Source organism: Salmo salar, chromosome ssa21 (assembly GCF_905237065.1).
Source record: "Salmo salar chromosome ssa21, Ssal_v3.1, whole genome shotgun sequence".
Lineage (NCBI taxonomy): Eukaryota > Metazoa > Chordata > Actinopteri > Salmoniformes > Salmonidae > Salmo > Salmo salar.
The window spans coordinates 7,265,667-7,291,329 of record NC_059462.1 but is presented as its reverse complement, the minus strand read 5'-3'; the positions used below and the strand labels follow the sequence as shown (position 1 = coordinate 7,291,329).

At 42.5% G+C, this 25,663-nt stretch overlaps 1 protein-coding gene across 1 annotated transcript; it reads left to right on the top strand.

Annotated features, from left to right (window-relative positions):
* Window positions 1-133: 133 nt before the first annotated feature.
* Window positions 134-14,917, top strand: LOC106581680 (striated muscle preferentially expressed protein kinase). Its single transcript, XM_014163906.2, has 14 exons — window positions 134-170; window positions 1,510-1,578; window positions 1,660-4,324; window positions 4,775-4,930; window positions 7,066-7,182; window positions 7,333-7,500; window positions 7,934-8,056; window positions 8,949-9,113; window positions 9,390-10,179; window positions 10,700-10,939; window positions 11,298-11,521; window positions 11,997-12,072; window positions 12,531-12,680; window positions 14,674-14,917. The coding sequence occupies exons 3-14, from the start codon at window positions 1,687-1,689 to the stop codon at window positions 14,915-14,917; spliced, it is 5,091 nt and encodes a 1,696-aa protein (XP_014019381.2). The 5' UTR covers window positions 134-170; window positions 1,510-1,578; window positions 1,660-1,686.
* Window positions 14,918-25,663: the final 10,746 nt, after the last annotated feature.

Sequence of the window (25,663 nt, the reverse complement as noted above, 5' to 3'; positions counted from 1 at the left end):
TGAGTTGCAGTTGTCAAGATAGGATGTGTCCCTTCTAGATTCACGTTTCTTTAGTTCTTATACATTTGTGGGCTTCTTCACCCTCACTAGAAATCAAATGTAAAATGGAATCATGCCATCCCTTTAGGAGGCCTGATACAGAAGAGGGTCTCCGTCATCCATGGTTCAAGGTGAGACATGTAAACTTTGACTCATATGTGACGCACAAGACACAATTGCTTCAGGGCTCTGTTCTGACTTCAGATGCATCATCATATACCCTATATGTACAAAAGTATGTTGACATCCCTTCAAATTAGTGGATTCGGCTATTTCAGCCACACCCGTTGCTGACAGGTGTATAAAATTGAGCACACAGCCATGCAATCTCCATAGACAAACATTGGTAGTAGAATGGCCTTACTGAAGAGCTCAGTGACTTTCAATGTGGCACCGTCATAGAATGCCAACTTTCTAACAAGTCAGATCGTAAAATTCCTGATCTACTAGAGCTACCCCGGTCAACTGTAAGTGCTGTTATTGTGAAGTGGAAACGTCTAGGAGCAACAACGGCTCAGCCGCGAAGTGGTAGGCCACACAAGCTCACAGAATGGGCCGCAGGCTGCTGTCTTTCCTCAGTTTTAACACACACTACCAAGTTCCAAACTGCCTCTGGAAGCGGGAGCTTCATGAAATGGGTTTCCATGGCAGAGCAGCCTAAGACAAGTCTAAGATTACCACGCGCAATGCCTAGGGTCTGCTGGAGTGGTGTAAAGCTCGCCACCATTGGACTCTGGAGCAGTGGAAACGTTCTCTGCGTTCTCTGGAGTGATGAATCACGCTTCACCATCTGGCAGTCCGACGGATGAATCTGGGTTTGGCGGATGCCAGGAGAACGCTACCTGCCCCAATGCATAGTGCCAACTGTAAAGTTTGGCGGAGGAGGAATAATGGTCTGGGGCTGTTTTTCATCTTTCGGACTAGGCCCCTTAGTTCCAGTAAAGGGAAAACTTAATGCTACAGCATATAATAACATTCTAGATGATTCTGTGCTTCCAACTTTGTGGCAACAGTTTGGGTAAGGCCCTTTTCTGTTTCAGCATGACAATGCCCCCCATGCACAAAGCGATGTCCAAGCAGAAATGGTTTTCCGAGATCGGTGTGGAAGAACTTGACTGGCCTGCACAGAGCCCTGACCTCAACCCCATCGAACACCTTTGGGATGAATTGGAACGCCGACTGTGAGCCAGGCCTAATCGGCCAATATCAGTGCCAAACCTCACTAATGCTTTTGTGGCCAAATGGAAGCAAGTCCCCACAGCAATGTTCCAACATCTAGTGGACAGCCTTCCTAGAGGAGTGGAGGCTGTTATAGCAGCAAAGGGGTGACCAACTTCATATTAATGCCCATGATTTTGGAATGAGTTGTTCAACAAGCAGGTGTCCACATACTTTTGGTCATGTAGTGTAATTTGGTAAGATATTGAGCAATTTCGAAATTACACATGCTAATCTATTTTTTTCATACAGACCCTTACCAAGGGGAAGGCAATAAGCACAGAGACCCTCAAGAAGTTTGTGGCTCGCCGAAAGTGGCAGGTCTGTCATCAAAGCGTATTTTTTTTAATTGAATTGTATCTGCTTACATCTAATATATTTGGTTATGTCCATCTTTTGCAGCGGTCCCTTATCAGCTACAAATCCAAAATGGTCATGAGGTCCATCACTGAGTTGCTGAATGACTCATCCAGCCACATCTCCATCGCTGTTCCCAGACACCTCAAAGAGGGCTCACCCCCACCATCATCGTCTTCTGACTCCGACGAAGATATTGACAAGCTGCCCTTCATTCCAATGCCACTCAGTATGGAGTTCTCCGGATCAAGAATGTCTCTAAAAGAGATCCAGGAAGGCACAAGCCGGTCAAGCGGCACTATTGAAAGTTCAGGGTCAGCAGTCACCCATGGCCAAGAGGCGATGGAGTGTGAATCCATGGGGAAAGAGAAAGAGGCGGGAGATTTCACAGGTAGGGGGCGCGCCAGGAAAAGGTTGACGCAAGAAAATGACAAGGGGTCTTCGGATGAGGAGTTGGCAGAGTTGGCACAAGTATCTGAGAAGGCAAGAAGGCCCTTGTGCAGAGGCTCGAGCTTGGAGTTGGACAAGCCAGAGGGAGGACCCAGAAGGGGGCAGCTGCATAGAGGGGGCTCTGCTGACAGCGCGCTGCTACTCCACATCGTTCCAGAAGATTCAGCAGACGATGAAATCACTGAGAAAGGTAGACGAGTCCTCAAAAAGGCGGTATCCATGGAGTTGCCTAGGAGGAGCGTGAGTCCAGGTCCTCTGAGTCAAGAGGACTATGCTCACAAACTGGAGCTGATGAGGCAGAGGTTGCTCCGAGGTGGCTCCGTGGAGAAGAAGATGAGCGGCCTGCGAGGACCCCTGCTGGAGACACTGGGTATGGATGATGGAAAGCAGCGGTCATCGTTGCTGGAGCGCTACTCGCGCACTACCCGCTTATGGGTTCCTCCGTTAACCAAGGCAGTCTCCAGCGATGACCCCAGAGAGGACGTGCTCAAACCCAAATTCCTTCGCAAGAGTGCCTCTTTCAGTCAAGGAGATGATGAAGAGCCCGTTCCCCTGCACCGACGCACCGGGGCACCACTGGAAATCCCGCTGGCTCAGATAGAGGAGCGAAGGCTCAAGGAGGCCATATCCATGTCTGCTCTCACTGAGCCATTCAACAATGACTCCTGCCCCGTGACTCCCAGGGAACCTACCCCTAAACTTCCCACACCAAGCCCAGTGCCTAGGGAACGGGAGACAAAAACTAAGATGGAGGAAGAGGACTCATCAATAGACAAGGAGATTAAGACTGAGAAGTCCATTTGTGAAAAAACGATGATGGAACCAGAGTACATGGCCCCGAGGGAGCCTATCCCTCCGAGGGAGTATAGCCCTCCTGTGAGGGTTCTTACATTAGAGGAACAAATGAAGAAAGATAAAGAAGAGATTGAGAAAAATGAGACTGTTCCTGTTGTTGAAGAAAAAGCTAGGGAAGTTGAAGAAGTACACAAAGAAGTACAAAAAGAAGTAAAAAAAGTAGAAAAGGAACTGAAGGCACAAGTGAAGTCTTCTGAGATGGTCATTACTACTAGTTCTAATAGGGTCACGCTAGCACCAGCATCTTCAAGGACACCAGCAAATGTTGTGACTCCCTCTCCACCTGCCCTAACTGTGCTCCCAGATGGTAGGACCTCTGCCTACGCTAGCATAGTGCAGACCATCATGGTCCCCTTGCTTCAGCCCCTAGTTAGGCCCCTGTTAGCAGACTCCAACCCTGTGGTTGTTCCAGTCCCTGTGCAAGCCCCATTTCTAGCACCAACATTTATAAACACACCTACATCTGTCCCTGGCCCAACAAAGCCAGTCACTCTGCTATCCACACCAGTGGAACACTCAGCAGTCTATTCAAGGGTGGCATCCCGCGAGCCCAAGGAACCGAGTCCACCCAAGGTTTCCCCATGCCCTACACCACAGTGTGATCTCTCGCCAGTGGGACAAAACCTCCACGACATTGCCTCTGAGGAAGTATTTGAGGCCCGCTTCAAAAAGCGTGAGTATTCTCTAATGCGAGGCCTGCAGCTTCTCAACTGGTCAAAGCCTGAGGATAAACCAGTGGCCTCTTTGAACTCTGCCAAGTCAGGTGAAGATGTATACCGCCCTGGGCCCATTGGAGCGCCGTTGGTCTCCAGGAAACTGGAGGAGAAGTCCAAGTCGGTGCAGGATCTCCGCGAGGCCCAGAAGGACGAAGGCTTTATGAGAAGGCTTTCCATGCATCTCAAGAGGACTCCGTCAACTGAACGCAAGGAAGAAAAGCCCAAGGAGGAAGAACCAGTGACTCCCAGGCGCCGGCTCTCCTGGGTTCTCCGTGGCCGAAGAGGATCCCATTCCCAGGAGAGGAAGGAGGTGGAGATGATGAGGATGGATGGGGGAATAGAAGCCGAGGCGGAGCAGGAGGACAAGGAGCCGGAAAAGCCCAATGAGTCACCTGTTATGGCCATGCGTAGGAAGATCGAGTCGACGGTGTCAGGGAAATCCATGAGGATCCGCAGTGCCTCGGAGGAGAGAAGGATAGCGTCCGAGGAGATGGAATCCAACAAGCCAGAGAGCAAGAAGACACCCCTGTTCTCCATTCTGCACAGGTCAACTTCTGAGGGATGTAGCCTAAAGAGTATGGCTGGATCTGGTATCCCTCAAAACCAGCTGGCTTCTCAGTCAGGCATCGGAGCCTCCTCAGAGTCCATGGAATCTATGTTCAGCATCAAGTCGGAGAGAGCATCCAAGGGTATGAGACTTCTTCCCCATGAAAATGTTCAATCAAATATAGAAATTATTTTTAATTAACATGTTCCCCCTGCACCTGAAAAGGTCATATGTGTTCATTTCAAGATGATTACTGAGCAGAATTAGACTAAATGTAACTTTAACTACGAAAAGGTGCAGTTTCACTGCACAGACACAATGTCACTATTATGCGGTGCTTGAATCCAATTTTAAGAATGCAGGTTCATTTAAGAACTGGTACATGTAAGAAGAATCAAAACACTTTTTTTACATTTATGCAAACCTTCCCACGCCCTTCCTCAAGCAAACCTTTGTTCTTACATACTGAGATGCCATACAAGAAAAAAATAACAATCTTCCAATAGAGGCTTCACTTTGTGTGCTAACCTCACCTTTTTTCTTCGTTACTATTTCTGTTGATTTCAGTTTGAGTTATATTTGTTCCCTCCAGCAGAGGCAGAGGGAGGAAGGAGGTCCCGATGGGATCGTTGGGGCCTAACCAGAGCTAGCAAGAAGGGCAAGATGGTATCGGAGTCTCATATCCCCACGGCTATTGCCAGAGAGAATGACTCCCTAAACTCCCGCTTGTGCTCCAGACTGGCATCTGGTAATCCTTAAAGCCCTTAATTTCTTACAATTCATCCAAATTACAATATTTAGTATTGGTTTCCTTACCCTGTAAGCAGTCAGCAGTCAGTGGACAAGGAGAAACAGCAATCCATGGTGATGATTTACCTGGCTGCTGTCACTAAATGCTAACATTAGCAATTTTGTCAAAAAAACCAATGCCTGTCAATGTCCCCCAAATTAGCATATGTTTAATATCAAGACAAAATCATCCCTAAGTGTCTGAAATTGATTATGTAGTGCAATTTAGTTGATTTGAACTTTCCTGATTTCTGCAGTATTGCATTGGCCCAAGCAAGCAGCAACACCACTGAACTTCTCCCCCTGAGAATGAGTCCTGCCTGTTGTCAACGTGTCACTGTAGTTAGTTAGCTAGGTTAATATAAGCTCATCTGGCTAGTTGTAGCAACATTATCCAGCCATCAAGTCAGCTAATAAGCCATAGTCCTCCCTTCTACAAATTGAATTTGGAGGCGTAGAGAATAACTGCTACAATACCAGATTAGCTAATGTTAAATCAGTCACAGTTAGATAACCAAGCTAGCTATTGAGGTGCATTTGTTCAAGACTGTATATACAATGCCTTCGGAAAGTTTTCAGACCCCTTGACTTTTTTCACATTTTGTTAAATTATAGCCTTATCTTAAAATGTATTTAATAAAACAATTTCCTCAACAAAGCGAAAACAGGTTTTTAGAAATGTTTGCAAATGTATAAAAAACAAAAAACAGAAATACCTTAGTTACACAAGTATTCAGACCCTTTGCAATGAGACTCGAAATTGAGCTCAGGTGCATTTTGTTTCCGTTGATCACCCTTGAGATGTTTCTACAACTTGATTGGTGTCCACCTGTGGTAAGTTCAATTGATTGGACATGATTTGCAAAGGCACACACCTGTCTAAGGTCCCACAGTTGACAGTGCATGTCAGAGCAAAAACCAAGCCATGAGGTCGAAGGAATTGTCTGTAGAGCTCCAAGACAGGATTGTGTCAAGGCACAGATCTGGGGAAGGGTACCAAAAAATATCTGCAGCATTGAAGGACCCCAAGAAAACAGTGGCCTCCATCATTCTTAAATGGAAGATGTTTGGAACCACAAAGACTGTTCCTAGAGCTAGATGCCAGACGGAAGCCACTCCACAGTGAAAGGCACATGACAGCCCGCTTGGAGATTGCCAAAAGGAACCTAAAGACTTTGATCATGAGAAACAAGATTCTCTGGTCTTATGAAACCAAGATTGAACTCTTTGGCCTGAATGCCAAGCGTCACGTCTGGAGGAAACCTGGCACCATCTCCACGGTGAATCATGCTGTGGCAATGTTTTTCAATGGCAGGGACTGGGAGACTAGTCAGGATTGAGGCAAAGATGAACGGAGCAAAGTATATAGAGATTCTTGATGAAAACTTGCTCCAGAGTGCTCAGCACCTCAGACTGGGGGCAAAGGTTCACCTTCCAACAGCTAAGATAACGCAGGAGTGGCTTCGAGACAAGTCTCTGAAGGTCCTTGAGTGGCCCAGCCAGAGCCCAGGACTTGAACCCGATCGAACATCTCTGGAGAGACCTGAAAATAGCTGTGCAGCGATGCTCCCCATCCAACCAGACAGAGCTTGAGAGGATCTGCAGTGAAGAATCGGAGAAACTCCCCAAATACAGGTGTGCCAAGCTTGTAGTGTCATACCCAAGAAGTCTCAAGGCTGTAATCACTGTCAAAGGGACTTTAAAATTAGGGATAGGCGTCCAGCTAGCGGGACACTAGTCGACAACATCCGGTGAAATTTAAAAAGCTTTAGCTTTGTCATTATGGGGTATTGTGTGTAGACTGATGGGAGGAAAATGATGTGGAAAAATTCAAGGGGTCTGAATGCTGCACAGTAGCTTGTTAATGTAAATTTGCTTATCAATCTCAACAGCATGTTGATACACACAGCTGTTGAAAGAGACTAGCTAGCAATCTCTGAAATACATATCAAGCAAAATATTTTTTTTGTAGGTCATAGCTAGTTATGGGACTGTTTTTACAAGCCCTGCTTAAAAAAGACTGCTTAAAATGGATTAAAATGATGCCCATTTTTCTTAATTCTTAATCACGTTCCCAACTTGTCTCTCCTCCAGACTTCCCTCCCATGTTCCACATCAAGTTGAGGGACTACGCCCTGCTGGAGGGAGATACCATCACCCTTAGCTGCCTCCCAGCTGGCAGCCCCCATCCACACATCTCCTGGATGAAAGGTGAAAGCTTATTATAAGAGCTAAATGTAAAATCCATCCCTAGCCTCCACTCTTTGTGTAACACATCTTACAATATATTATAACTGCATCATAATGCATAATACCTGTTGGCTTTAATTAAGTAAAGTGTTCCTTTTTCTTCCTCCTCAGATAAGAAGCCTCTGCAGATTGATGCCAGAATGAACATTATCTCCTGTCCTGATGGCAGACAGCTGCTGATGATCATGACAACCACCAAGAAGGATGCAGGGCTGTATGAGTGTGTGGCCACCAACCCTCTAGCTTCGGTATCCAGCTCCTGTATCCTCTCCCTCGCTCGTGAGTTAGAGTCTCACGCATCAGAGAGGGCAAGACAGAGAGAATCGGGTTTGTGTTTGTGAGAGAGATAGAGAGAGAGAGAGCGAGGGGGATAGAGAAAGACAAAAAGACAGAGAAAAATAATTTCAGGGTTATTTGTTGGTTTTCTATATGACAATGTTTCCCTTTCTATTATTTAGGTGTGGATAGACCCCTTGACCAGCACAGCAACTAACCTACTCTAGATTAGTGAAAATTACTTTAGAATTCTGTTACTTCACAAAATGATACCAAATGAATTACCATCAACTTGATATGAATCTATCTTTACACAAACTCTCTCGCAACTGGAAATCTTCTTTACCTAAGGCATTATATTAGGTATAACGCATTTAATGATTTGGATTGAATAGGACTGAGTTGCAATGATGATAATACCTTTCTGCCCTCATAGGTTTACCCAATCGTCCTGGGACTCCTGAGGTTCCCCAGTGCTATGAGAACACTGCCCTGGTCCTCTGGAAGCCCTCAGACAGTATGGCCCCCTGCACCTACTCTCTGGAGAGAAAAGCAGAGGGTGAGTCATGGTGTCCCAAACCACCCCCTCGCCCCTACCAACTCTCTCAGTGGGCCCTCCGTTGTCACGTGTTGCTGAAAAAACTCAGAGGGAGACTTTCAGAGAGTGGCGAGGAGATCAATAAATGACCCATCAACTTCAGGACACACTTGTGATGCAATTTATGTTCCAGATTCAAATAATAAAACAAACATGAAATTCAAAAGAACACATTCCAATATACAATATATAAATGTACAATATATAAACCTCTGAAACAGTTAAACATTTAATTTGGGAGGTGTTGTGTCAAGCTTTGAAATCCGATAAAAACCAATGCACATGGCATGTAATTAGGCACGCCTCTCGATTATTTTGTATGAAATTGTATGAAACTCCAACTCCACTCTATTGCGGAGCGTGTTGGATACCACTTCCCTCTGGAGCCCGCAGCCTTGCTCGCTTGGTTAAAGTAGCTATCGGTCTAATTAGCCCCTACACCCTCAATCATTTTCACTGTCTCAGCTTTGGGACACTTCTTCATATGGCAGAGGTAAGGTAAGCGTGGACTCGCAAATGTAGAGCCGAGGGGTGGGGGAAGGGGGTGATTTGGGAATCAGCCACACACACACACACTACTTTGTTAGTATAATTTCAAAGCCATACTGTCCAAATGCAGTAGAAACATACGCCAAATATCTACAGTCCAACACACTACTTCCCTCTTGTGGTCGTTAGCAATATTGCAGTGCTGTTCTGTTCAATCACTGACAGACATCACAGTTGTATTACCCCAATGATTCATTTAATTTCTTTCCATGGCCTTGTTCTCTGACAATGATTGAAATGTGTCTTTCTTAATTATATATTAACATGAACACATAAAAATATGTCTATGGTCTTTCTCCCCCAGCTGAGAGTAACTGGCTCATCGTGGCCACAGGAGTGGCTGACTGTTACTACAATGTGATTGACTTGCCAGGAGGGGGCGTCTTCAGGTTTAGAGTGGCGTGTGTGAACAAGGCAGGCCAAGGACCCTACAGTAACCTCTCAGAGGTAGAGTGCCTGGACGCTTCAGGTATGTACTACTTTCTAGTATGAATAACTAATAGTAATATGAATAGTAATATATCACTTCAAGTTCATTGAGTGTTTACCGTCATACATTCCCTGGGGTTTAAATGTTTGCACACATGTACACTTTGATGTGCTTGAGAAACCTGGAGATTGACAAACTCCTGTAAACTCTTATTCTCTCCATCAAATATGAAGGTGTCATAGCAAAGTATTTTTTATAGCATTGTACAAGAGGGAAAAAAGTGACACTAAAAACTGTGTTTTTCTGAATCAACAGTGCCAACAAAATGCAGTGGATCAGTTGTTGTGAAGACAGTCCCTGCAGCACCAGTGGTCAAAACGTCAACAATGACGGTCCCCTCCTTGAAGCCTGCGCCTAGTAAAGGGGTGCACCCTGCCCCATCTTCTGCCCCATCCAGACAGACCCCGTCTGCCTCCGCTTCCTCTTCTGCTGTACCACCGGCCAAGCCTATCGCTTCTATCCCCGCCTCTAAACCTATTGATTCCAAACCCATAGTCCCTCAGACCCCAACCAGCGCTGCTTCCGCCCCCATGATTATTAGTGAGGTCCCGTCCCACCTGGCCATCCCTGAGATCCAAAGCCCGCCTCCGGCTCAGCCCGCCCCAGCCCCGGCTAAAGCCAAGACACTCAACATCAACATCATGAAACCTACACCATCTCAACCAGCAATCATAACCAAGCTCGCTCCCCCTATCGTTCTCCCCAAACCCCAGAGTCCCGTCAATATCGTCTCGCCCATGATTAAGACCCCGCCCCCACTCGTGGCCCCTCCACCCGCCATCTGTAAACCCGTTTTGTCTGTACCCATGTATGCACCAATACCGGCTGCCACACCACGCGTCACCCCACCCTTCCTCTCCATCCCCGCCATCTCATCCCCAGTCATGCTAATTTCCAGCATGAATCCAGTAGGGGAGGGTGGGGTTACACCCACACGTATGACGCCATCAGGATGCAGGACGCCCTTGGGGGGACGACCTGGTGAGAGCACCCTGCGCCAGGGAGTGCCCCAGAAACCATACACCTTCATGGATGAGAAGGCCAGGTAAAGGAAGCATAGAAAATGAAATGTCCACAATGCTCCCACTGTGATGTGCTCAGGGATTAGGCTCCCACAGTGGTTTATTGAACTGTTTAACCTATGCAAGAAAGTAACCCATGCAAACAGCTGCATAGATTTTAGTTTTCTATTCAATATTGTGCAATTTCAGGGTTATAATATTGAATGGGGTTATGACTGTGAAGGAAACAGTGAAGACATCAACTTCTTTCATATTTTAGAGACAGCATTTCCCTCAAGACTGTCTTACCATAATATTATTGTTATTATAATTATAGGATTTTTTTATGCATCACCCTGAAAATTGACCTTTCTATAATTCAGTTAGAATGACTATTGAGTCAGTTGTAATGTTGATACATTTAGAGAGACATCATATATTATAAGCCTTATTAAAAATACATTTTAAAGGTTTGTACACTCATAACAGCTTATTAAACATAATACCTGAAGGCTTTAATAAAAGTGTCAACTCAAGATTATTTTCTCTTTGTTTGTCTTAAAGGGGCCGCTTTGGCGTGATCCGAGAATGTAGAGAGAACGCCACAGGCAACCTGTTCATGGCTAAGATCGTGCCCTACGAGGCAGGCAACAAACAAACGGTGCTGCAGGAGTACAACATCCTCAAGTCCCTCCACCACGATAAGATCATGGCTCTGCACGAGGCCTATGTCACGCCCCGGTATCTGGTGCTCATCTCAGAGTGCTGCAGTGGGAAAGAGCTCATCTACAGCCTTATCGACAGGTCAGACAGCACAAATCCTTAGGTGTACCAACTTATGGAAATAAATTGAATATTTCTGTTATATATTTTTGTACGTGATGATTGCTTTTGCTCTGTATAGTGTTCCTGGGTCAAGGTTGGGGTCAATTCCATCAAATTTTCCAATTGAAAAGCAATTTACCATCGAGGACCACTTCGGAAATTAGTGTTTCAATGAAGTGCTATCCTCTGAGAATGCAATGCACATCTTGTGGAATTATTTTTTACCCAAATAAATTCATTTCAAATCAAATTACAGGAATTTGGAATTTCAGTTAACTTCCTCAATTGACAGAATTGAAATTAAATTGACCCTTTCATCCTTTGTTGTCCCCCCCAGATTCCGCTACTCAGAGGATGACGTGGTGGGCTACATCGTTCAGGTTCTGCAAGGTTTGGACTACCTGCACAACCGCCGCATCCTGCACTTAGACATCAAGCCGGAGAACATCATCATCACATACATGAACATGGTGAAGATCATAGACTTTGGAAGCGCCCAGACCTTTAATCCACTCTTCCTCAAGCAGTTCAGCCCTCCTGTTGGAACTCTGGAGTATATGTGTAAGTCGTGAGGATTATCTAAATCGCGGTGTCTCAACCCATTCCTGAGGGTTGAAACACAAGGGCTGAACATTTTATTTTAGCATATAACTAACATACTGTACCTGATTCAACTTATCAATAAAACATTTATAATAGGGAATCCTTATGTATAAGAATATTTATTGAAGGTGAAAACTTGTAAACTTGGGCAATATGAACATTTTCAAACATATCAAAATGTGAACCGTTCTGTCTCTGTGGCACAATGCCGACACAGACAGTAAGAGACAGCCTATAATACCATGTATAGATGCACAGAGCGATAAATAGATAATGATCTAATCATACTTGATCAATTAATCATATGTTAATACCAGGTATATAAACACACCTTAATTGTGTCCCTTTATGTGTCCTCCTATAGCTGAATTCCCAGATGTTATCTCCCTAACCTTTCCCTAACCTTTTTCTTTTTCCTAACCTTTCCCTAAAGCTCCCGAGATGTTGAAGGGGGATGTGGTGGGCCCTCCGGCTGACATTTGGAGTGTGGGCGTGTTGACCTTCATCATGTGAGTATGAGCAAGGTTTTGGGCCAATGCAATTTGAACACATTTGAACTCAAGCCAATTCCCAGTTCATTCAAATACCATTCATGACTGTCAATTGTCTTTTTACAGTTCTGTAAGGGTGTAATTTAATTAATTAATTCATTTTCACTTAATTTCCTGAGTTGACTGAGCTGAAACGGAATTGACAATAAAGTGCGGCCATCTACACAGTGTTACAGCTGGACATCTGCTTTACATGAATAAAATCGAACTTTATTTAAAGTGCATTTAAATGTCTAAAAACACAAATTCTTACACATTAATCTTTGACTGTGTTAATTTGTGTATTGCAAGTGCTCTGTCAAACCAATTTAAACCCATTTCAATCGTTTTCAAGTTGCACAATCATTGACTGTGTTAATTTGTTTATTTTAAGTGCTCTGTCAAACCTATTTCAAACCCATTTCAAATGTTTTCAGGCTGAGCGGCAGGTTGCCTTTCATGGAGAATGATCCACAGGAGACTGAAGCCAGAATCTTGGCAGCCAAGTTTGATGTGGGAAAACTCTACCAGAACGTGTCTCAAAGTGCCTCTCTGTTTTTTAAAAAGGTCTTCTGTAGTTACCCTTGGTAAGCGATAATTGATAATTGATACCAATTAAGTGCTGTTTTCTTTTGATGAATTGGTCAATTAATTATACACTGCTCAAAAAAATAAAGGGAACACTTAAACAACACAATGTAACTCCAAGTCAATCACACTTCTGTGAAATCAAACTGTCCACTTAGGAAGCAACACTGATTGACAATACATTTCACATGCTGTTGTGCAAATGGAATAGACAACAGATGGAAATTATAGGCAATTAGCAAGACACCCCCAATAAAGGAGTGGTTCTACAGGTGGAGACCACAGACCACTTCTCAGTTCCTATGCTTCCTGGCTGATGTTTTGGTCACTTTTGAATGCTGGCGGTGCTTTCACTCTAGTGGTAGAATGAGACGGAGTCTACAACCCACACAAGTGGCTCAGGTAGTGCAGCTCATCCAGGATGGCACATCAATGCGAGCTGTGGCAAGAAGATTTGCTGTGTCTGTCAGCGTAGTGTCCAGAGCATGGAGGCGCTACCAGGAGACAGGCCAGTTCATCAGGAGACGTGGAGGAAGCCGTAGGAGGGCAACAACCCAGCAGCAGGACCGCTACCTCCGCCTTTGTGCAAGGAGGAGCAGGAGAAGCACTGCCAGAGCCCTGCAAAATGACCTCCAGCAGGCCACAAATGTGCATGTGTCTGCTCAAACGGTCAGAAACAGACTCCATGAGGGTGGTATGAGGGCCCGACGTCCACAGGTGGGGGGTGCTTACAGCCCAACACCGTGCAGGACGTTTGGCATTTGCGAGAGAACACCAAGATTGGCAAATTCGCCACTGGCGCCCTTTGCTCTTCACAGATGAAAGCAGGTTCACACTGAGCACGTGACAGACGTGACAGAGTCTGGAGACGCCGTGGAGAACGTTCTGCTGCCTGCAACATCCTCCAGCATGATCGGTTTGGCGGTGGGTCAGTCATGGTGTGGGGTGGCATTTCTTTGGGGGGCCGCACAGCCCTCCATGTGCTCGCCAGAGGTAGCCTGACTGCCATTAGGTACCGAGATGAGATCCTCAGACCCCTTGTGAGACCATATGCTGGTGCGGTTGGCCCTGGGTTCCTCCTAATGCAAGACAATGCTAGACCTCATGTGGCTGGAGTGTGTCAGCAGTTCCTGCAAGAGGAAGGCATTGATGCTATGGACTGGCCCGCCCGTTCCCCAGACCTGAATCCAATTGAGCACATCTGGGACATCATGTCTCGCTCCATCCACCAACACCACGTTGCACCACAGACTGTCCAGGAGTTGGTGGATGCTTTAGTCCAGGTCTGGAAGGAGATCCCTCAGGAGACTATCCGTCACCTCATCAGGAGCATGCCCAGGCATTGTAGGGAGGTCATACAGGCACGTGGAGGCCACACACACTACTGAGCCTCATTTTGACTTGTTTTAAGGACATTACATCAAAGTTGGATCAGCCTGTAGTGTGGTTTTTCACTTTAATTTTGAGTGTGACTCCAAATCCAGACCTCATGCGTTGATAAATTGGATTTTCATTGCTTATTTTTGTGTGATTTTGTTGGCAGCACATTCAACTATGTAAAGAAAAAAGCATTTAATAAGATTATTTCTTTCATTCAGATCTATGATGTGTTGTTTAAGTGTTCCCTTTATTTTTTTGAGCAGTATATTATGTACTGTCCACATTGACAAGTTCTTATTTTTCTTTGACATATCAATAAAGTAGGGGAACAACTACATTCTCAACACAATGGTATGTTACTCACTCCAAAAAATTACAAACTTGATCTATACACATATTTTGCTGCCATTGATAGATAGTGCAGGATTGAGGACTTTAAGTCCTCACACCTACCCCCGTTCAACATTGCTGCCAATGGCTGCCATAGCCCGTAATGAATGAATGATAGAATTAGTATTTTTCTGTCGTATCGCATTTATTATCAATCCCTTGTGGGATAGTTTGTGATTTTGAGTTAGCACTGCTTGACCCTGGGAGTGACCTCTGTTTCAGGGCCCGTCCTTCCATCAAGGACTGCTACAACAACTCATGGCTCCAGGACGCCTACCTGATGCGGCTGCGGCGGCAAACCCTCACCTTTACCACCACACGCCTCAAGGACTACCTGGACAAGCAGCAGAAGCTGCGGGCGGGTGTGGCCACCAAGCACAAGGTCCTCCTTCGGTCAAACCAAAGCTCACCCCAGTCCCTCACCAGCCCTATACCCCCATCTCCCATGACACCGGTCACACAGTGAGCACGGCTTCATATGTCAAATGCATGAAGGCAGGAGCTGTTGCATGAAAGGAGGTGCATAATCTATATGAGGCAGGTCCTTGGATCGAGCCCTGAACAACCACCTTGGCCCCCTAACCTGGTGAGATGAATTGTGAGTTTAGCTTTTCAGACAAATGGACATAAAATCACAAAATCCAGCACTGGTTCGAGATATTAACCTCTCTTCCTCCACCATAGAGTCCCTACAGAGAATGTTCTTGTAATGAGAAAATAACAGAATAGTTCTATGTATTTCATGGTGTGATACACGTTTCTCAAGGGCTGGATGCCAGCTCAAAGTTCCAAACCTCTGCTCTCTCTTTTTAATACTCACAAGCTCATAATTGTTTTATCTAAACCTCTTGTATCCAAGTATATCAACCAGATATCTTCTCTTAACATCTAGTACATGTGTAATTTTATCTTTCCCTAGGATGATGACATTTGTGGAGATGATGTCTCTTCTCAGCTAGTTTTTATGAACAAAGCGACACTACTGATAACATCTTGGGCCCGTGATTATGGGCACTACAGTATGTACGCCATTATGCTCAGTTGACATGTTCTATCTTTGATAATCAGAATGTTCTTGACAACATGAGTCGGTTTAAATGCATTGAGAAAGCATTGGGTTATTTATGACATTAGGCAAAATGGTTCAGACAAGATTAGCAATATCTACCAGAACAGTGAACAACTAATCAACACAACCCAAATCAAGGAGTAGGACCTGAAAATATTCTTAAAGACATTCTGATTTGGCTAACCAAGTCTTTGTCATTATATATTACAATGTCAATTTTCCTATAGTTCTCAAAATTAATGGACATTGCAGCCGATTTGTGTAAACCAAGTATATGTATACAAAGGATGCCAAGATCTCCAGTACCTTACATTCACAGTAACTGAGGGTGTCTTGAGTCACAGGGTAGAATGTGGAAGGGTCATGCTGTGCCCATACTTGAGTTCAGATTGAACATTTTGACAAATGAGATTGTAACATGTGATTTGAACAGATGAGGTGATGAGTGGCTTAATCTACAGTTAAACAGGATGTCATTAGCCCCGTTTATACCTGGTTCTAACATGCATCTGTTGTCCTGATCTTGTCCACATTCTGACTGTGCCCACATTTATCAACACCTGTAGACCAACAAAAGACACATTGTGATCTGATTGTGATTAGGTCTTCCTTACTACCTCTGGAGGTAGTCGAAGATGCATCTTGTATGGATATCCTTGAAGTGTAAACGAATCCTGACAACAAAAGTGTATACATTTGGGCAACGTCACGGTTGTCCTGCCCTCTCAAAAAATAACACTGGCCAGCTGAATTAAGATCGTGTCTTCATTAGAAACCAAGTTCCAATACTGGCACTGTGGTCAGATGCCACATTCCCAGCAAAAACGGGCATATAGAAATAAAGATATTTATGAAGACATATCATCACGAATGAGAGAAAAAGGGTTATCCCAATCCCACATCCAATGCCAGTGCAAAATGTTATATTTGAAAACTACCGAAATTCCAAGGACTGTAATAGAATAAATTAAATTGAACTACATCTGTATTGGGGATGTTAGGGATGATGGAGTCGCTGCAGAAGAGCACAGTGCATGACAAGAGTATGGCAAGGTATAATGTGTAGACCTAATTTTCCACCTGTAGATTTAGCCAAAATAAATGGTGGGTCGGTGGTGAACAGTCTAATTCAGTTTCTATGTCAGATATGAAAATAATACAGTGGTATAATGAAATGCTTTTCGATTTTATTCTATGAATCTTTGAGCATTTTCCATCTATGAATACAGTGCAGAAGATGTCCAAACTGATGCGTAAAGGTGCATAGCTTTCTGTAAGCATGAATGAGGCCACTGTACAATATACTGTAGGCTACAAACACAAAGGACTCTTAAGGCTACTTTCAGATTTACGCTTTATTCCCTTTATAAAGCCATAGTATTTGCTTTACATGTGTGCTCCTTTGCACTTTTTATCGATTGCCACTTTTATCCATGCATTTTCATAATTTCACCATTTGTTTTGCTATAGCTTATCATATTAGAGGTTTCATTAGTGAATTAACACTGATCAATGATTTGGAGAAAACTAAACCACGATCGTTCTCCCAGCATGTCACATTCTTTCCTTTGGTAATGTTTAGGCCTATACTAAAGGTTATTTACAATACAAGATTACAACTAATATAAAGACAACGCATGTAAACATCCATGCGTAAATATCCAGACCTGTTTGGTTAAATGCGATGCACCATTCGGAGATGCAATTTGTAGTTATTCTGTAACTTAACATGTTTCTGTTTCTACTCTGTGCATTAGGGCCTGTCATTTGTATTTATACTGTGCATTAATTGTATTTTGTACATACATCCAGATACTTAGCTCGTTTGTGTGGTGACTGTCAGGGATGGGAGATTCTCCGAATATTTATTACTACGGCTGTGGACAGATCGAGGTTATGGGGACAGTAGCCTATTATGTCTTATATCGCTGGGTAACAAACATAGGTTGTAATGATGAGAGTATAAAACTAAGGACTACAAACTTGTGCTGTTTTCTGTTGATTTAAACAGCTTGTGTCATAAGGGGAAGTCCAAGGCAGGTTGGATTAATTTGCATACAGGGCGAGACCAGGGAATCTGGTCACAATATTAACGTTGTGGGCAGATGAGACACATTTTATTCCTATGTATAGGCGTAACAAATCTCGATCAGATATTGATTGGATCATCTTGATTGGATGATGACAACCATATGTTAATGTAATGTGTAACCACAGCTTTTGACTGTAAGAATGCATATGATTGCAGACTACTCATCAGTTACTCATAATGCAGGTCCTCACTTTTAAATTAGGATGATGCTTGGAGAAAGACTGTATTTTTGTTTTGGGTATATTGCCAAATGGTTACTTACTCAGAAAATAAATGTGTGTAGGTGTATGTCACATTCACGCAGATGAAGAACATTTTAATTTATGAAACTGTTAGGTTTCACTTTTTTTTTTACATTTTGTTAATCGATTATAAGTTTTGCTATCTTCATTATCCAACATTGAAACAGTATATATAACAAAATATATTTATTGTGTAGATACAGTACCAGTCAGAAGTTACTTTTTTGGTTACTACATGATTCCATACAATGCCTTGCAAAAGTATTCACCCCAATTGGCATTTAAATTTATTTTTATTTGGATTTCATGTAATGGACATACACAAAATAGCATACATACATAAAAAAAATACATTGTTTAAAACAATTATTTTAAAAAAAAATTGAAAAGTGCTGCGTGCTATCAATCCCCTAAATAAGACCTGGTGCAACCAATTACCTTCAGAAGTCACATTATGAGTTAAATAAAGTCCACCTGTGTGCAATCTAAGTGTCACATGATCTCAGTATATATACACCTGTTCTGAAAGGCCTCAGAGTCTGCAACACCACTAAGCAAGGGGCACCACCAAGCAAGCAGCACTATGAAGACCAAGGAGCTCTCCAAACAGGTCAGGTACAAAGTTGTGGAGAAGTACAGATCAGGGTTGGGTTATAAAAAACATGAGAAACTTTGAACATCCCACGGAGCACCATTAAATCTATTATTAAGGAATGGAAAGAATATGGCACAACAACAAACCTGCCAAGAGAGGGCCGCCCACCAAAACTCACGGACCAGGCAAGGAGGGCATTATTCAGAGAGCCAACAAAGAGACCAAAGATAACCCTGAAGGAGCTGCAAAGCTCCTCTTTAAGCCGTACACTCCACAGAGCTGGGCTTTACGGAAGAGTGGCCAGAAAAAAATAATCAAACATGTTTGGTGTTTGCCAAAAGGCATGTGGGAGACTCCCCAAACATATGGAGGAAGATACTGGTCAGATGAGACTAAAATTGAGCTTTTTGGCCATCAAGGTAAATGCTATGTCTGGCGCAAACCCAACACCTCTCATCACCCCGAGAACACCATCCCCACAGTGAAGCATAGTGGTGGCAGCATCATGTGGGGATGTTTTTCATCGGCAGGGACTGGGAAACTGGTCAGAATTGAAGGAATGATGGATGGCGCTAAATGCAGGGAAATTCTTGAGGGAATCCTGCTTCAGTCTTCCAGAGATTTGAGAACGGGACAGATATTCACCTTCCAGCAGGACAATGACCCTAAGCATACTGCTAAAGCAACGCTTGAGTGGTTTAAGGGGAAACATTTAAATGTCTTGGAATGGCCTAGTCAAAGCCCAGACCTCAATCCAATTGAGAATCTGTTGTATGACTTAAAGATTGCTGTACACCAGTGGAACCCATCCAACTTGAAGGAGCTGGAGCAGTTTTGTCTTGAAGAATGGGCAAGAATCCCAGTGCCTAGATGTGCCAAGCTTATAGAGACATACCCCAAGAGACTTGCAGCTGTAATTGCTGCAAAAGTTGGCTCTACAAAGTATTAACTTTGGGGGGTGAATATTTAGGCACGATCAAGTTTTCCGTTTTTTTGTCGTATTTCTTGTTTGTTTCACAATAAAAAATATTTCGCATCTTCAAAGTGGTAGGCATGTTGTGTAAATCAAATGATACAAACGCCACAAAAATCCCAAAATAGTAAAATTTCCAATGGGGGGGAATACTTTCGCAAGCCACTGTATGTGTTATTTCATAGTTTTGAAGTCTTCACTATTATTCTACAATGTAAAAAATAAAGAAAAACCCTTGAAGGAGTAGGTGTGTCCAAAGTTTTGATTGGTAATGTATGTTATATATTTATTGTGGTATAATCATGAAGTGATCTGGCAGATGTGTGTCATGAAGTTGATTTTACATTACATTGTATTTCAGTTTTAATCAACAGCATCAGTGGGTTTGTTTAGAATTAAGTATTTAAGCAGGATTCTTCTAGTTGAATTCCATGGTCAGGTATGAGATTGATTTGATGGCTGCTTGTGTGTTATGTCATAGAGTTTTGTTTAAAATTATGATATGCTTGATTTATTGGATGAATGTATTTCAATATATTGTGAAGAAGTAATACCATTTAAATGGAGAAGGTAGATATTGATGTATGAAGACTATGATGTACTGAGCAAGACACCTCCAGTACGTTGAGAAGTAAACTAGTTGCAAATTATTTATGGAACGGAACAGCTTGCAAGGTTGATAATGATTAAGTTCAGAGTTTTGTACCTAAGGCATATATATACCTTGATGTGTTGCAGTGAAACAGAAGTGTTTGCTTTGTAAGTTGACAATCAATATCAGCTTTGTTGTGCGATTTTTTTATATTTTTTTTCAGGGGGGGACAACGACATTATGTTACTCGATTGTTTTTTGTGTGATTGTTTGGTTGTTTGTTCATTTGATTGCTTGAGTAATCACAATTGGTGCAGCTCTTAAACTTCTTTGCTCTGTGGAACCTCTGAATATGGCATGGGATAGGCATGACAGTTATAAATAATAATAAAGAACATACAACTTAAACGCAAAAGCAGCAGTTTGTGTTATTTCAATTGAACTTTGTGTTTTATCTTACTTGATTACATTTAACAAGCGCCTAAATAGAACTGATTAAATCCATTCTGTAATAGAATATTGCTGCATTGAAAGATATGGCATACAGTACATAATTAAAAGATAGAATCCTTAATTAAAATTAGAACAAAGTAGCCACCCCGCCTGTGTTTCGGTAAAAAGGGATGAGCCTGTAGAAATGTAATTACTCTCACATTGATAGACAGAGCTATGGATGCAATGACTGGCCATGCACGATATCAAAAGTATAGTTTTAACAATGTTTTGAGGCTATACAGTGTTTGTTTACATTTACATTGTATACAAACATTTGGAGTAAAACAAGCTTGTATTTTGGGTTCTGATGGGCATTTTCAGTTGAACTGAGCTCATGAGGCATTTCTAAATTATATTCTTCAAGAATCAATATATACAGTACCCGTCAAAAGTTTGGACACACCTACAGTACTCATTCAAGGGTTTTTCTTTATTTGTATATTTTCTACATTGTAGAATAATAGTGAAGACATCAACTATGAAATAACACATATGGAAAACTTGGGTAACCAAAAAAGTGTTAATTAACCTGTTAGGGCTAGGGGGCAGTATTGACACGGCTGGATAAAAAACGTACCCGATTTAATCTGGTTACCGCTCCTATCCAGTAACTACAATATGCATATACGTATTACATATGGATAGAAAACACCCTAAAGTTTCTAAAACTGTTTGAATGGTGTCTGTGAGTATAACATAACTCAAATGGCAGGTCAAAACCTGAGAGATTCCTTTACAGGAAGTGGCCTGTCTGACCATTTCTGGAACTTCTTTTCCATCTCTATCTTTTACTAAGGATCTCTGCTCTAACGTGACACTTCCTACGTCGTCCATAGGCGCTCAGAGCCCGGGAAAAACCTGAATGTCGTCATCCCAGCCCCAGGCTGAAACACATTATCGCCTTTCTCAAGTGGCCGATCAAGGGACTCTGGGCTTAGGCGCGTGACCTGACCGCCCCCGTCTTTGTGATTTTTTCCTCTGTTTGCCGAAAAGGAGATTCCCGGTCGGAATATTATCGCTTTTCTACGAGAAAAATGGCATAAAAATTGATTTTAAACAGCGGTTGACATGCTTCGAAGTACGGTAATGGAATATTTAGAATTATTTTGTCACGAATTGCGCCATGCGCAAGACCCTTCTTTACCATTTCGGATAGTCTCTGGAACGCACGAACAAAACGCCGCTATTCGGATATAACGATGGATTATTTTGGACCAAACCAACATTTGTTATTGAAGTAGCAGTCCTGGGAGTGCATTCTGACGAAGACAACAAAAGGTAATCAAACTTTTATAATAGTAAATATGATTATGGTGAGTGCTAAACTTGCCGGGTGTCTAAATAGCTAGCCCGTGATGCCTGGGCTATGTACTTAGAATATTGCAAAATGTGCTTTCACCAAAAAGCTATTTTAAAATCGGACATATCGAGTGCATAGAGGAGGTCTGTATCTATAATTCTTAAAATAATTGTTATGCTTTTTGTGAACGTTTATCGTGAGTAATTTAGTAAAATGTTAGCGAATTCCCCGGAAGTTTGCTAGTTCTGAACGTCACATGCTAATGTAAAAAGCTGTTTTTTGATATAAATATGAACTTGATTGAACAAAACATGCATGTATTGTATAACATAATGTCCTAGGGTTGTCATCTGATGAAGATCATCAAAGGTTAGTGTTGCATTTAGCTGTCTTCTGGGTTTTTGTGACATTATATGCTAGCTTGAAAAATGGGTGTCTGATTATTTCTGGCTTGGTACTCTGCTGACATAATCTAATGTTTTGCTTTCATTGTAAAGCCTTTTTGAAATCGGACAGTGTGGTTAGATTAACGAGAGTCTTGTCTTTAAATAGCTGTAAAATAGTCATATGTTTGAGAAATTGAAATTTTAAGGTTTTGAAAATCGCGCCACAGGCTTCAAGTGGCTGTTACGTAGGTGGGACGAATTCGTCCTGCCTAGCCCATAGAGGTTAAAATATATTTTATATTTGAAATTCTTCGAAGTAGCCACCCTTTGCCTTAATGACAGCGTTGCACAATCTTGGCAATCTCTCAATCAGCTTCATGAGGTAGTCACCTGGAATGCATTTCAATTATCAAGTGTGCATTGTTAAAAGTTAATTTGTGGAATTTATTTCCTTCTTATTGCGTTTGAGCAAGTCAGTTGTGTTGTGACAAGGTAGCGCTGGTATATAGAAGATAGCCCTATTTGGTAAAATACCAAGTCCATATTATGGCAAGAACAGCTCAAATAAGCAAAGACAAATGTCCGTCCATAATTACTTTAAGACATGAAGTTCAGTCGATCTGGAAAATTTCAAGAACTTGGAAAGTTTCTTCAAGTGCATTTGGAAAAACCATCAAGCGAAATGATGAAACTGGCTCTCATGAGGACCACCACAGGAAAGGAAGACCCAGACTTACCTCTGCTGCAGAGGATAAGCTCATCAGAGTTAACTGCACCTCAGATTGCAGCCCAGATAAATGCTTCACAGAGTTAAAGTAACAGACACATCTCAAGACTGCGTGAATCAGGCCTTCATGGTTGAATTGCTGTGAAGAAACCACTACTAATGGACACCAATAAGAAGAAGAGACTTGCTTGGGCCAAGAAACACAAGCAATGGACATTAGACCGGTGGAAATCTGTCCTTTGATCTGATTAGTCCAAATTTGAGATTTTTGGTTCAAACCAATGTGTGTTTGTAAGACACAGAGTACAGTAGGTGAACGGATTATCTCTGCATGTGTGGTTCCCACCGTGAAGCATGGAGGAGGAGGTTTGATGGTATGGAGGTTCTTTGCTGGTGAAACTGTCTGTGATTTATTTAGCATTCAAGGCACACTTAATCAGCATGGCTGCCACAGCATTCTGCAGAGATACGTCATCCCATCTGGTTTGCGCATAGTGGGACTATCATTTGTTTATTAACAGGACAATGAACCAACACACCTCCAGGCTGTGTAAGGGTTATTTGACCAAGAAGGAGAGTGATGGAGTGCTGCATCAGATGACCTGGCCTCCACAATCACCCAACCTCAACCCAACTGAGATGGTTTGGGATGAGTTAGACCACAGATTGAAGGAAAAGCAGCCAACAAGTGTTCAGCATATGTGGGAACTCCTTCAAGAATGTTGGAAAAGCATTCCAGGTGAAGCTGGTTGAGAAAATGCCAACAGTTTGCAAAGCTGTCATCAAGGCAAATGGTGTCTCCTTTGAAGAATCTCAAATATAAAGTATATTTTGATATGTTTAACACTTTTTTGGTTACTACATGATTCCATATGTGCCATTTCATAGTTTTGATGTCTTCACTATTATTCTACAATGTAGAAAATAGTAATAATAAATAAAAACCCTTGAATGAGTAGGTGTGACCAAACTTTTGACTGGTACTGTATATACATACACTACCAATCAAAAGTTTGATGCCTCACAAGTCCTCAACTGGCAGCTTCACTAAATAGTACCCGCAAAACACCAGTCTCCACATCAACAGTGAAGAGGCAATGATCTGGGATTCTGGCCTTCTAGGTAGAGTTGCAAAAAAAAGCAATATATCACACTGGCCAATAAAAAGAAAAGTTGGGCAAAATAACACAGACACTGGACAGAGGAACTCTGCCTACTGTAGAAGGCCAGCATCCCAGAGTCACCTCTTCACTGTTGAGGTTGAGCCTAGTATTTTGTGGGTACTATTTAATGAAGCTGCCAGTTGAGGAATTGTGAGGCGCTGTTTCTCAAACTAGACACTCTAATGTACTTGTCCTCTTGCTCAGTTGAGACTATAACACAATTGATATGGTAGGAGAAAATCCAAAGAAAAACCAATCGGAATAATTCTTTTTTTTGAGAGCCCATGATCTTACATTGGAAAGCTACGGGGAATATGCAATTCCTATGGCTTCCCCTAGATGTCAACAGTCTTTGTTCAAGGTTTCAGGCTTGTTTCCTCCCAAACGAGGAAGAATTTTGAGTTTTGGTACTGGGAGTCAGATTTGGAAATCAGTCTGTGCGCACATGACGAAGAGGACACGCACATGCTAATTTTACATTCCTATTGAACATACTTCTTTCCGTATGAAATAGTATAGTTTAATTACATTTTAGGGTACCTGAGGATTAAATAGAAACGTATTTTGACTTGTTTAAACAAAGTTTAGGGGTAGCTTTTTGGAACGAGTGGATTAGTCAAATCGATGGAGCCAACTAAACTGACGTTTTGGGACATAAAGAAGAATTTTATCAAAACAAAATGACCATGCATGTTGTAGCTGGAACCCTTTGGATTACAAATCAGAGGAAGATTTACAAAAAGTAAGTGAATATTTAATCTCTATTTGTGATTTTATGAAGCCTGTGCTGGTTGAAAAATATTTTGATCTGGGGCGCCATCCTCAAACAGTCACATGGCATGCTTTCGCTGTAAAGCCTACTGTAAATCGGACAATGCAATTAGATTAACCTCTCTAGGATAGGGGGCAGTATTTTCACATCCGGATAAAAAACGTACCTGATTTAATCTGGTTATTACTACTGCCCAGAAACTAGAATATGCATATAATTGTTTGATTTGGATAGAAAACACCCTAAAGTTTCTAAAACTGTTTGAATGGTGTCTGTGAGTATAACAGAACTCATATGGCAGGCAAAAACCTGAGAAGATTCTGTACAGGAAGTTCCCTTTCTGACCATATCTTGGCCTTCTACACTCTCTTTATTGAAAACTGAGGATCTCTGCTGTAACGTGACACTTTGTAAGGCTCCCATAGGCTCTCAGAAGGCGCCAGAACGTTGAATGATGACTTTGCAGCCCATGGCTGAAAAACAGTAGCGCATTTGGTAAGTGGTCGATCTGAGAAGAATGAGACGGGGGCGCGCGTGCACGAGACGACTCCATTTTCAACTTTGAGTCTTTGAACGAAAACAGGGTTTCCTGGTCGGAATATTATCGCTTTTTTGCGAGAAAAATCGCATAAAAATTTATTTTAAACAGCGTTTGACATGCTTCGAAGTACGGTAATGGAATATTTAGACATTTTTTGTCACGATACGCGTCCGCATAGTGTCTTGAACGCAAGAACAAAACAGAGGATATTTGAACATAACCATGGATTATTTTGAACCAAAACAACATTTGTGGATGAAGTAGA

Coding starts and splice junctions, on each gene's coding strand:
- LOC106581680 (XM_014163906.2), top strand. CDS start 1,687: ATGGTCATGAGGTCCATCACTGAGTTGCTGAATGACTCATCCAGCCAC. Junction 7,183..7,332: donor ACACATCTCCTGGATGAAAG/GTGAAAGCTTAT, acceptor CTTCCTCCTCAG/ATAAGAAGCCTCTGCAGATT. Junction 11,522..11,996: donor TGGAACTCTGGAGTATATGT/GTAAGTCGTGAG, acceptor CTTTCCCTAAAG/CTCCCGAGATGTTGAAGGGG.